This window comes from Balaenoptera acutorostrata, chromosome 3, assembly GCF_949987535.1.
Source record: "Balaenoptera acutorostrata chromosome 3, mBalAcu1.1, whole genome shotgun sequence".
Classification (NCBI taxonomy): Eukaryota; Metazoa; Chordata; class Mammalia; order Artiodactyla; family Balaenopteridae; genus Balaenoptera; species Balaenoptera acutorostrata.
This window is the reverse complement of record NC_080066.1, coordinates 87,488,870-87,502,115: the sequence shown is the minus strand read 5'-3', so window position 1 is coordinate 87,502,115 and position 13,246 is coordinate 87,488,870. Positions and strand designations below refer to the sequence as shown.

General features: G+C 34.5%; 1 protein-coding gene across 7 annotated transcripts in view; it reads right to left on the bottom strand.

The window, feature by feature from the left end:
- Positions 1-13,246, bottom strand: part of FAM227B (family with sequence similarity 227 member B) — a 280,693-nt gene that overhangs the window by 201,868 nt on the left and 65,579 nt on the right. For all 7 annotated transcript variants that reach the window (XR_009007680.1, XM_007170433.3, XM_028163551.2 and 4 more), the window contains one exon: positions 9,731-9,868. Coding sequence is in view for 6 of the 7 variants with exons in the window: in XM_007170433.3 (XP_007170495.2) it covers positions 9,731-9,868 (138 nt within the window). In the remaining variant the exon portion in view is untranslated. The remainder of the gene's footprint in view (positions 1-9,730; positions 9,869-13,246) is intronic.

The window sequence follows — 13,246 nt, the reverse complement described above, 5'->3', positions numbered from 1 at the left end:
TCAAACATTTAGAGAAGAGTTAACACCTATCCTTCTCAAACTATTCCAAAAAATTGCTGAGGAAGGAACACTCCAAAGTTCATTCTATGAGGCCACGATCACCCTGATACCAAAACCAAAGATATCACAAAAAAAGAAAATTACAGGCCAGTATCACTGATGAATATAAAAGCAAAAATCTTCAACAAAATACTAGCAAATCCAATCCAACAACATATTAAAAGAATCATATACCATGATCAAGTGGGATTTATCCCAGGGATGCAAAGATTCTTCAACATACATAAATCAATCAATGTGATACACTACACTAACAAACTGAAGAATAAAAACCATATGATCATATCAATAGATGCAGAAAAAGCTTTTGACAAAATTCAACACCCATTTATGATAAAAACTCTCCAGAAAGTGGGCATAGAGGCAACATACTTCAACATAATAAAGGCCATATATGGTAAATCCACAGTAAACATCATTCTCAATGGTGAAAAACTAAAAGCATTTCCTCTAAGATCAGGAACAAGACAAGGATGTCCACCCTTGTTACTTTTATTCAACATAGTTTTGGAAGTCCTACCCACAGCAATCAGAGAAGAAAAAGAAATAAAAGGAATCCAAATTGGAAAAGAAGAAGTAAAACTGGCACTGTTTGCAGATGATATGATACTACACATACAAAATTCTAAAGATGCTACCAGAAAACTAGAGGTCATCAATGAATTTGGTAAAGTTGCAGGATACAAAATTAATACACAGAAATCTCTTACATTCTTATACATTAACAGTGAAAGATAAGAAAGAGAAATTAAGAAAACTGTCCCATTTACCATTGTATCAAAAAGAATAAAATACCTAGGAATAAAGCTACCTAAGGAGGCAAAAGATTTGTACTCCAAAAACTATAAGATATTGATGAAAGAAATAAAAGATGACACAAACAGATGAAAAGATATACTATGTTCTTGGATTGGAGGAATCAGTATTGTGAAAATGACTACACTACCCAAAGTAATCTACAGATTCAATGCAATCCCTATCAAATTACCAATAGCATTTTTCACAGAATTAGAACAAAAAATTTTACAATTTGTATGGAAACACAAAACACCCTGAATAGCCAAGGCAATCTTGAGAAAGAAAAACAGAGCTAGAGGAATCAGGCTCCCTGACTTCAGACTATACTACAAAGCTACAGTCATCAAAACGGTATGGTACTGGCACAAAAACAGAAATATAGATCATTGGAACAGGATAGAAAGTCCAGAGATAAACCCATGCACCTAGGGTCACTTAATATACGACAAAGCAGGCAAGAATATACAATGGAGAAAAGACAGTCTCTTCAATAAGTCGTGCTGGGAATACTGGACAGCTACATGTAAAAGAATGAAATTAGAACATTCTCTAACACTATATACAAAAGTAAACTCAAAATGGATTAAAGACCTAAATGTAAGACCAGATACTATAAACTTCTTAGAGGAAAACATAGGCAGAACACTCTCTGACATAAATCTCAGCTTGATCTTTTTTGATCCACCTCCTAGAGTAAAGAAAATAAAAACAAAAATAAATGGAACCTAATTAAACTTAAAAGCTTTTGCACAGCAAAGGGAACCATAAACAAAACAAAAAGACAACCTACAGAATGGTAGAACATATTTGCAAATGAAGCAACTGACAAGGGATTAATCTCCAAAATATACAAACAGCTCATGCAGCTCAATACCAAAAACAAAAACAAAAACAAAAACACCCCAATCAAAAAATGGGTGGAATATCTAAATAGACATTTCTCCAAAGTAGACATATAGACGGCCAAGAAGCACATGAAAAGATGCTCAACATCACTAAATTAAAGAAATTCAAATCAAAACGACAATAAGGTATCACCTCACTGGTCAGAATGGCCATCATCAAAAAATCTACAAACCATAAATGCTGGAGAGGGTGTGGAGAAAAGGGAACCCTCATACACTGTTGGTGGGAAGGTAAATTGGTACAGCCACTATGGAGAACGGTATGGAGGTTCCTTAAAAAACTAAAAATAAAGCTACCATATGATCCAGCAATCCCACTCCTGGGCACATATACAGAGAAAATCATAATTCGAAATGATACCTGCACCCCAAGGTCATTGCAGCACTATTTACAATAGCCAGGACATGGATGCAACCTAAATGTCCATCACCCAAGGAATGGATAAAGAAGATGTGGTACATGTATACAATGAAATATTACGCAGCCATAAAAAAGAATGAAATAATGCCATTTGCAGTGATATGGATGGACCTAGAGATTGTCATACCGAGTGAGGTAAGTCAGACAGAGAAAAACAAATATCATATGATATTGCTTATATGTGGAATCTAAAAAAAATGGTACAGATGAACCTGTTTACAAAACAGAAGTAGAGTCACAGATGTAGAAAACAAACTTATGTTTACCAAGGGGGAAAGGCGGGAGAGGGATAAATTGGGAGATTGGAATTGACATGTACACATTACTATATATAGAATAGATAACTAATAATAACCTGTTGTATAGCACAGGGAACTCTACTCAATACTCTGTAATGCCCTATATGCGAAAATAATATAGAAAAGAGTGGATTAAAAAAAAAAAACCAAACCAGAACCCAATGGAACAATATCTTGATGAAAGGCAAAAGAAAAGTGAACCTAGAATTCTAAATCTAGCAAAAATATCCTTCAAAAATAAAGGCAAAATGAACATTATTTTTAGATAAATAAACTTGAGAAAATTTATTACTGGCAGAACTGAACTATAAGAACTGCCAAAAGGTAGTTTTTTTTCAAGCTGAAGGGAAATGACACCAGATGGAAACTCAAATTTATAGGATGGAATGAAGATCCAGGAATGGCAAATATGTGAATAAATATAGAAGACTATTTTTAAGTCTTCTCTTAATCTTTTAAAATACATATAATCACTTCTACTTCTTGCTATGATGGAGTAACAGGAACTGGATTGCTCTTCTTTCTTAAACAAGTAAAAAATTGGAGAAAATATATGAAACAATGGTTTTCATGTGTTGGACAACAGGCAGCACAGGACAATAATCACCCCCGCTCCAGCCAAGAGAAAAAAACCTAATGAGGGCTTTCAGTTGTCTCATCTTATTGTCTCTAAAAAAGAAATTTTGAGGCCACAGTCTAAGTGGTGGGAATCCAAGCAGAACTGAGCTGAAAAATAAAATTTAGCATTCAGGAAGGTCAAGGCAAGTTAAAATTCACAGGTCAGCATAATATAGAGGAGACAGATGCACACAGAGAGCATTCTGGAGCTCTTCAGAAGGTTATCCTTGAATTTTTGCCTAAGGTTGATTTATAAAAAAGAAACACAGGAAGGAGCAGGCAGAACAATGCTTGGGGCTCACAGAAAGCTCATGTTCCAGACAGCCAGATGGGAAATCTGTTATACACAGAGCATGGGGTAGAATACTAAGAAGGGTACTGCCTCAGTAGGGGAAGCATGTTAGGCCTAAACAAAAGAGTTCTCTGGTTCCACCTAATGAAGCTTAAAATAAAGCCCCAAGTAGACCAAAATATTTCTAAATAACAAGATCACATCTCAGAAAAAAACTCAAAAATATTTAAAGGAATAAAATAAAAATTTACACAAAACTACAAAATTTACTCAAGAAGAAACTGATCATTTGAATAGCACTATATCTATTAGAGAAATGAATTTTTAGTCAAAAACCTTACCACAGAGGAATTTCTAGGCCCAGATTGCTTCATTGGTGAATTCTACCAAATACGTAAAGAAGAACAAATACCAAGTTTACACTAACCCTTAGAAAAGAGAAGAGGGGTGAACATTACACTTATTACTAAAATGTGACAGGACAGTACAGGAAAAGAAAACAAAATTTTAGCAAACTGAATTCAGTAGTATACATGAAAAGGTTAATACACAATTGCCAAATGGGATTTATCCCAGGAATGCAAGGTTAGGTAACACTTGAAAAATCAATCAATGTAATTCACTGTATTAAAAGACTAAAATAGAAAACCAATATGTTCATCTCAACAAATGCTAAAATCCTACATCTATTTGTTAAAAAACAAACAACAACAAAAACCTCTCAGCAAACTAGGAAGGGAATGAAACTACCTCAACCTGATAAAAGATATCTATAAAAGCCTTCAACCTAAATCTATTTAAAGGTAACCTAACATTTTCCCTCTAAGATCAGGAATGAGGCAAGCATGTCCACTCTCACCACTTTTAGTCAACATCTTCTTAAAGATCCTAGCCATAGGCAAGTAAAATAAATAAAAGGTATATAGATTGAAAATAAAGTAAAATGCTCTTTACTCTCAGATGACATGAGTATCCATGAAGAAAAAATCCTAAGAAATCTAAAAAGGCTACTAGAACTAATAAGCAAGTTTAGTAAGATTGTAGGATATAAGATCAACACAAAAGTATTTTTCTATAGTATTTTTTATATATTATCAGTGAACAATCAGGAATTGAAATTAAAAACACCATATGCAATATAATTTGAGAGATATGTGCAGCATCTATAAAGAAAAAACTAGAAAGTATTGCTGAGATAGAAAGAAGTCCTAAATAAATGTGGAAATATTCTATGTTCATGGATTGGAAAATCAATATTGTTAAGATGTCAATGCTTCTTAAGTTGATAGATTCAACCTAATTCCAATGAAAATTCCAGAGTATATACTTTAAATACTGATAAGCAGTTAAAAAATTATATAGAAATGAGAAGAATCTAGATAGCAAAATAATTTTTTAAAAGAAGAACAAAGTTGGAGGACTTATAGTACGTGACTCCAAGACACGTTATAAAATTACGGTTATCAAGGTAGTTTGGTATTGGCATCAGTGAAACAGAATTCAGAGTACATGCATAGAGCAATACACATATGATCAAATGTTTTTTTGACAAAGGTTCCAAGATAATTCAATGGGCAAAGGATAATCTTTTCAACATATGGTGCTAGAATAATATGCAAAGAAATGATCCTCACTGCTTACTTCACATAATTTGCAAAAAATACTCAAAATGAATTAGAGACCTAAGTGTATAATAGGAGCTACAATTATAAGCTATAAAATTATATACTATAAAATTTCTAGAAGAAAATATGGGAGAAAATCTTGGTGAAATTGGGTTTCACAAAAAAATTCTTGAATATGACACAAAAAAGCACATACCCTACTGGAAAAAATGATAAATTTGATTTTACCGTATTATAAAATTTTGCCTTTCAAAAGACACTATTATAAAATGAAAAGGCAACTACAGACTAGAAAAGAATATTTGTAAAACATATATCTGTTAAAGGATTTGTGTCTAGAATATATAAAGAACTGTTATAACAGAATTAAAATAGGACAAACAACCCCAATAAAAATAGTGAAAAGATTGAAACAGATACTTCAGCAAAGAAGATATACAGATGGCAAATAAGCACATGAAAAGAGCTCATCATAATTAGTCATTAGAGAAATTAAAATAAAACCTAACTAAATACCAGTACATAAGCCACAAGAATGGCTAAAATTAAGAAGACTGTACGAAGCGTTAGTGAGGAAGTAAACTATAACTTGTATACTGATAGGAATGTAAAATTTTGGATAAATTTGGCAATTTCTTAAAATGTTATAATACACTTACCATACTACTCAGCCTTCCACTACTAGATGTTTACCAAAGATAAATGAAATCTTATGTTTACACAAAGACTTGTACATGAATATTCACAGCAGCTTTATTTATAATAGTTAAATACTAGAAACAATGCAAATGTCTACCAACATGTGAATGGATAAACAAATTGTTGTATATCCTTACCATGGACTATTACTCAGCAATACAGGGGAACAAACTATTCAAACATATGTCAAGATGAATGAATCTGAAAATAATTATGCAGAGTAGAAAATGCCAGACAAAAGATAGCACATACTCTATGATTCCATTTACATAAAATTCTAGAAAATGCAAACTAACCTGTAGTGACAAAAATCACATAAGTAATTGCCTGGGGATTGAGAAGGAGGGAGGAACTACAAAAAAGTCTGAGGAGCTTTCTGGAATGGTGGATATGTTTCCTCTTGAAAGCTGTGACAGTTTTATGAGTTTATACATATGTCCAATTGTGAAATTTTATATTCTAAATGTGTGTGGTTTATTGTACATCAATTAGACCTCAATAAAGCTGAAATAAACCATGCAGTTATTTGAAGCAAAAATCCTAACACTGTATAATGTGAGGCCATTATTCATGTAGATCTTCTAATATATATGACAACAACAGCACAAAGGACAAAGGGGAGTATGTGTAGCTATCCTTCTCCAAGTTCCTACATTTTTAGTGAAGTAGGACAACATTAACTTTAAGTAGTATTTTAATAATTCAAGGATGCATTTTGAAATCACTAAGGCAATTGCAAAAAATTCAAGAAGGTACAGGCAAACAGCCAATAGAAGAATTAAAATGGAATACTAAAAATATTTGCTTAACCAAATGAAGATAGGGAAGGGGAATTGAAGAACAAAAAACAGGTGAGATAAAACTGAAAACAAACAGGAACATGGTAAAAACAAACCTAATCATGTCAATAGTTATGCTGAATGTAAATGAAGTAATCACTCCAATTAAAAGGAAGAAATTGTAAGACTAAATAAAAAACCAAGATTCAACTATAGGTTGTTTGCAAGATGACCTTTAAACATGAAAAAACAAAGAGGTTGTAAGTAAAATGATGGGAAAAGATACACTATGCAAACCACAAGCATAAGAAAGCTCAAGTGGCTATATTAATATCAGACAAAATAGAACTCATAGATAATTAGATAAATAGATAATTCCCCTAGGAGAATTATCATAGATATGAAGAAACATTTCATAATGATTAAAGGGAAAACATAATAATTGTGTATGTGCCCAGTAACTTAAAAATGCATAAAGCAAAAATCAGTAGAATTAAGGGGAGAAATAGATAATTCCACAATTGCAGTGGGAGATTTTAACACCCCCTTCTCAGTAATTAATAGAACAATTAAATATCGTAAAGATACAGAACAAGAGTTAGCAAACTTTTTCTATTAAGGGTCAGACAGTCCAATATTTTAGGCTTTGTGGGCCACATATGACCTCTGTGGTATATTCTTTTTTTTTAAATTTATTTATTTTGGGCTGCAGTGGGTCTTCGTTGCTGCGCGCAGGCTTTCTCTAGCTGTGGCGAGTGGGGGCTACTCTTTGTTGCAGTGAGCAGGCTTCTCATTGCAGTGGCTTCTCTTGTTGTGGAGCACGGGCTCTAGGTGCACAGGCTTCAGTAGTTGTGGCTCGCGGGCTCTAGAGCGCAGGCTCAGTAGTTGTGGCGCCTGGGCTTAGTTGCTCTGCAGCATGTGGGATCTTCCCGGACCAGGGCTTGAACCCGTGTCCCCTGCATTGGCAGGCAGATTCTTAACCATTGTGCCACCAGGAAAGTCCCTCTGTGGTATATTCTTTATTGTTTTTTTTTTTTTTACAACCCTTAAAAATGTAAAAATCATTCTTAACTCATAGGATGTATAAAAATAGGCTGCAGGCCAGATTTGGTCCACAGGCTGTAGTTTGCTGAATCTTGATATTGAAGATCTGAATATCACTATCAACCACCTTGATCTAATTGAGATTTACAAAATAATTGCAAAATACACATTCTTCTCACGTGCACATTGAATGTTCACCAAGATAGACCATGTACTGTACCATAAAACAAGTCTCAATACACTTCAAAAGATTGTAGGGTATATTCTCAGACCACAGTATATTTAAAATTAGAAATCAGGGCTTCCCTGGTGGCGCAGTGGTTGAGAGTCTGCCTGCCAATGCAGGGGACATGGGTTCGAGCCCTGATCTGGGAAGATCCCACATGCCGCAGAGCAACTAGGCCCGTGAGCCACAATTACTGAGCCTGCGCGTCTGGAGCCCGTGCTCCGCAACAAGAGAGGCCTGTGCACCACGATGAAGAGTGGCCCCACTTGCCGCAACTAGAGAAAGCCCTCGCACAGAAACGAAGACCCAACACAGCCATAAATAAATAAATAAATAAATAAAATTTAAAAAAAAAAAAACTTCCCCCTTCTTTAAAAACAAAAAAAATCAGAAATCAGTAATTTTAAGGTATCTAGAAAAGCCCTAATTATTTAAAAATTAAATAACCCATGGGTCAAAAGAGAAATTATACTGGATATTAGAAAATATTTTGGATTAAATGATAACGAAAATATAACATACCAAAATTTGCAGAATGTAGCTGAAACAGGAATTAGGGAAATTTATAGCTTTAAATGTTTATATAAAAGAGGGAGAGAGAAAACAATAAAACAAATAGGATAAATTCAAACATTTGGTGGATAAAGGATATATGGGAGTTCCTTATACTATTTTCAACACTTTTCTGTAAGTTAAAATTTTAAAAAAATAGAAAGCTCCCCCAACCTCCTTAATTTTATATTCAGCCAAGTTGTTATTCACATGTGAAACTGAGAAACAAAAAGAGATAAGATTGGGTCAAGACAGTGGATTATCTCTCTTTCCATCTAAAATTACAAATATGCATGAAGTTCTGTAAAAACCAGGGTGACATTAGCAAATAAGAAATTTCACATAACTACTAAAAGATAGAAATCAGACAGGATGATATCTATGGAGATAAGAGTGGAGAAAAATCAAAGTACTAATCAGAAGAGCAGTAATTAACTAATTAAACAATTTTAGAATCAGAAATTAACTGACGAGCAGCTTTCAGAAGAGTAGGTTAGTCCCTCCTTCCCCTGGCCTATATCAAGAAGTATGATGGAAAGGTATTGCCCTCTACACTAGTGGTTCTTAACTTTGCCCGCACACTGAAATCATCTGGGTAGCTTTAAAAAATACTGAGCCTCAGATTCTTATTTAATTGGTCAGAAATGAGGCCTGAGCACCAGACCTATGTTTAGTATTGAAATATAGTATAAATTAGAGAAAAATAAACTTGCTTTAAAGTGCTAATTAATGTAGAGTTACTGAGAAGTTTGGTCCTGGACAGGAATTTGGGAGGTAGAAGAGAATACAAAAATATATCCATGTGAATTGCTATTTCAAGTAGTCTGTAAGTGGACTATTTAATAAGTAAGCATTTGGAAAAAAAAAATACTGGAATACAACTACCTTCCTTTATAACAAAATAAACCCCAAGTGGATTAAAGAATTTAATAAAATGTGGAAATAAAAAAGTAATAAAAAAAAAAGAACAGGTAGTTTTTTTTTTTTTCATAATATTAGGTAAGAAAGTTCTGACAAACATGCCACAAAACTGAAACTACAGAAGATATTATTTAAATTTACTGAATAAAAACTTTAAACTTATCTATTGGTAAAACACATTATTAACCAGATAGCAATACAGCTAAAAAGTAAGAATATTTGTGGTGTTCTTACAAACCTGAGAAGTTCCCGCAAATCAATATAAAAACATAATAACATGCAAATGAGAAAAGGACTTAAGCACATGCCATTTTTATAATGAAAAACTAAAATATAAAGCAATATTCAAATTACTATAATACCCATCTACAAATCAAATGTTATTTTAAGACTCTCACCAGAAAATAAATCATTAGAAAATTCTGACAAAAAAATAATGATACACTTGATTTTGGCTATTTCAATCGGCAGTATATAATAAATTTACTTACAAGTTGATATGCATTCTTGACTTCTTGCAATCCTGTCCTTTATAGATTCTGAAGGTGTTTTCTTGCTACCATGAATGGTTGTTGTGGAGAGTTCGTTCAGCTTCCAGTGGGTCCAAAAGTCTTTTTTAGGTTTTAAACCTGTTGATACAAATATGTATATTTAGCCAAAGAAATTAGGATTTTAAAAATATCTTTTGTCAAAGCCTTTTTAGGAGCATTATACATTTCATTCTCACAACACTCCTGTGAGGACTGTCAGTCTCAAGTTTCAAAAGAGGGAATCTCTACATAGAAATGTTAATGTCTTACCATATAAGACTGAGAATTAGAAAAGAGATAAGCTTGATACATACCTTTCTAACTCATAGACATAAGCTAAGTTCATAAACGGACATAAGGGGAGATTAATATTGTGAAAACTTGGAAAGGACCTAAATATCCAACAACAGTACATCCATACAGTGGATCATGAAGTATCCATTAAAAGTTACCTTGTAAGTATTTGTTAACATATAAAGGCAATCATAGTATGTTTTTATGTGAAGGACAATTTTACCGTATGCATATGTGTGACTATAGCTTAAATATTAACATGATTTCCTCTCAGCATAGGTGATTATTGTTTTAAAAATTTCCCTATCTGTAGCTCCTATTATTATTATTATTATTATTTTTTTTTTTTTTTTTTTAAACAGCAATTTTTTTTTTTCCTTTATAGCTACTTTATTTATTTATTTTTGGCTGTGTTGGGTCTTTGGTTCGTGCGAGGGCTTTCTCCAGTTGCGGCAAGTGGGGGCCACTCTTCATTGCGGTGCGGGGACCGCTCTTCATCGCGGTGCGCCGGCCTTTCACTATCGCGGCCCCTCCCGTTGCGGGGCACAGGCTCCAGACGCGCAGGCTCAGCAGCTGTGGCTCACGGGCCCAGCCGCTCCGCGGCACGTGGGATCCTCCCAGACCAGGGCTCGAACCCGTGTCCCGTGCATTAGCAGGCAGATTCTCAACCACTGCGCCACCAGGGAAGCCCCTATTATTTTTAAAATAACGTTTATGAATCAATTATAGTACCCTAAAAGAAATAAAAATAAATTCCATTTAAAAAGTTCCATTTTTGTTCCAAAAGCTGTATAGGGTTGAATAATTGATTTAACCACACTAAACATTTATATTCTCAGCAATAAAAATGAGAACAATATAAATTCCTTTGTGTACTCCATATGTTTATTCTGATGGTTGAGACAGTATATGTTAAAGTGTTCAGTAAATGGGAAATATGAGCTAATATTATCATTATTAATATACATTGATATACTCATAAACATAGCCAGTATTTTCTCAGTAGTGAGTATTCAATGAGGATTATTTGCTATATTTTGATATCAAATTGGAATTTTCTAAGTGTTTTTAGATTTGGTTATCGTCTATTTCACATTAGTTGCCACTAGATAAAATATTCAGAAGTCTGAAGTGTTGCTCATTTGAATGTTTCTCAATAGATTGTCTATGTTTTAAAATATATAGTGTATTCCTGGAAAATCTGGGGTATAGTAAGGCTAACAGATCAGGAGATTAAAAGACAGTTTTTTTTATTGAGAGGGGGATCAATGTCAGAGTAGGAAGACATGGAGCTCACTTCCCCTCACAAACACATCAAAAATACATCTACATGTGGAAGATTACTCAAGGAAAACTAATTGGAAACCGGCCGAGTATCTCCTATAAAACCAAAACTGCAAGGAAGATCTCCACGTAACTGGGTAGACTTGGTGGGGGGAAAAGGCATCGGGTTGGGACCAGCACCCCTGGAGGGGTCTGTAAGGAAGAGAAGGTCCACACAGGTGGACCCTTGCCCTGGGGAGCCCCCATGCCTGTTGGGAAATCCACTGAGACAGAAGAGCTGGAGAAGCCTAGACTCTAATTGTGAGGAGTGCGCGTGTGCTGGCTTGCCAACAATCAGAGCAGAGAGAGACTTTCACTGATGGCTGCCACCTTGTCACACTTCCCAATTTGAAGGGGCAAATGCCCAGTGCCCCTCACTCCACACTACAGCCTGGCAGGAGATCAGGGGGAAGACTCAGTCTACCTGCTAGAAGTGGGATTGCTGAATCACACAGGAGTTCTATTTTCAATTTTTTGAGGGACTTCCATACTGTTTTCCATAGTGGCTGCACCAATTTACATTCCCAACAGTGCACAAGGGTTCTCTTTTCTCTACATCCTTGCCAACATTTGTTATTTGTAGTCGCTTTGATAATGGCCATTCTAACAGATGTGAGGTGATATCTCATTGTGGTTTTGACTAGCATTTCCCTGGTGATTAGTGATGTTGAACATCCTTTCATGTACCTGTTGGACATCTGTATGTCTTCTTTGGAAAAATATCTATTCGGTTCCTCTGCCTATTTTTAAAATCAGATTGTTTCCTTTTTGCTATTGAACTGAGTTCCTTTTATCTTTTGGATATTAACCTCTTATCAGATATGATTTGCAAGTATATTCCGTAAGTAGTCTTTTCATTTTGTTGTTTTCTACTATGCAAAAGCTCTTTAGTTTGATATAGTCCCATTTACTAATTTTTGCTTTTGTTGCTTGTGCTTTTGGTACCATACCCCAAAAATTGCTGCCAAGACATATGTCAAGGAGATTTTCCACTATGTTTTCTTCTTAAGAGTTTTATGGTTTCAGTTCTTTCCTCCATTTCAAGTTAATTTTTGTGAGTGGTATAAGATAGGAGTCCAATTTCATTATTCTACCTGTGGTGATCCAGTTCTCCCAACACCATTTATTGAAGAGACTATCCTTTTCCCATCGAGTATTCTTGGTTCCCTTGTCAAATATTACTTGACTGTGTTTGTGAGGGTTTATTTCTGGGCTCTCAATTTTGTTCCATTGGCCTATGTTGTCTTCTTTCCTATAGTTTCCATGTCTTGCTCAAATTACATATCTGATCATACATGTTATCTATCCATCTTTTCCACTAGAGCATTTACTACATTAATCATAGTTACTTAAAATTTCCTGTCTGATATTCTAATATCTGTGTCATATCTAAAACTGGTTCTGATGATTTCTTTGTCTCTTGATAGTGTGTTTATTTTTTCCATTGCTTTTTTGTAGACTTCATAATTTTTGTTGAAAGTCAGACATATTGTGTAATGCAGTAAAGATGAAGTAAATAGTTTTCAGGCCTTGAAATGGGCTTTTTGTTTTTCTGTTTGGCCTTAAGCATGGGTAATTAAGTCAGTCTGGAAGGGAATTGAGAGTTGGGCTGTGTTTGGGTTTTGTTGTTACTATGATTACCTTTAGTACTCTACATGCTTCAAATTCCTCTTACGATGTAAACTGCCTTGCCAGAGGTTTTTGTTTTCTGTTAGTTTACTTCCACATCAGCATCTGCTCCACTCTCAGTTTTAGATCTTTTGTGTCTTCTCAGAAATGGTCTTTTCCACACTTGTGCCCCTCTCCCAGCAGTAGACTGCTGTTACCTGTCAGTTGATGTTTGTTAGCCTGGTAGTGGTA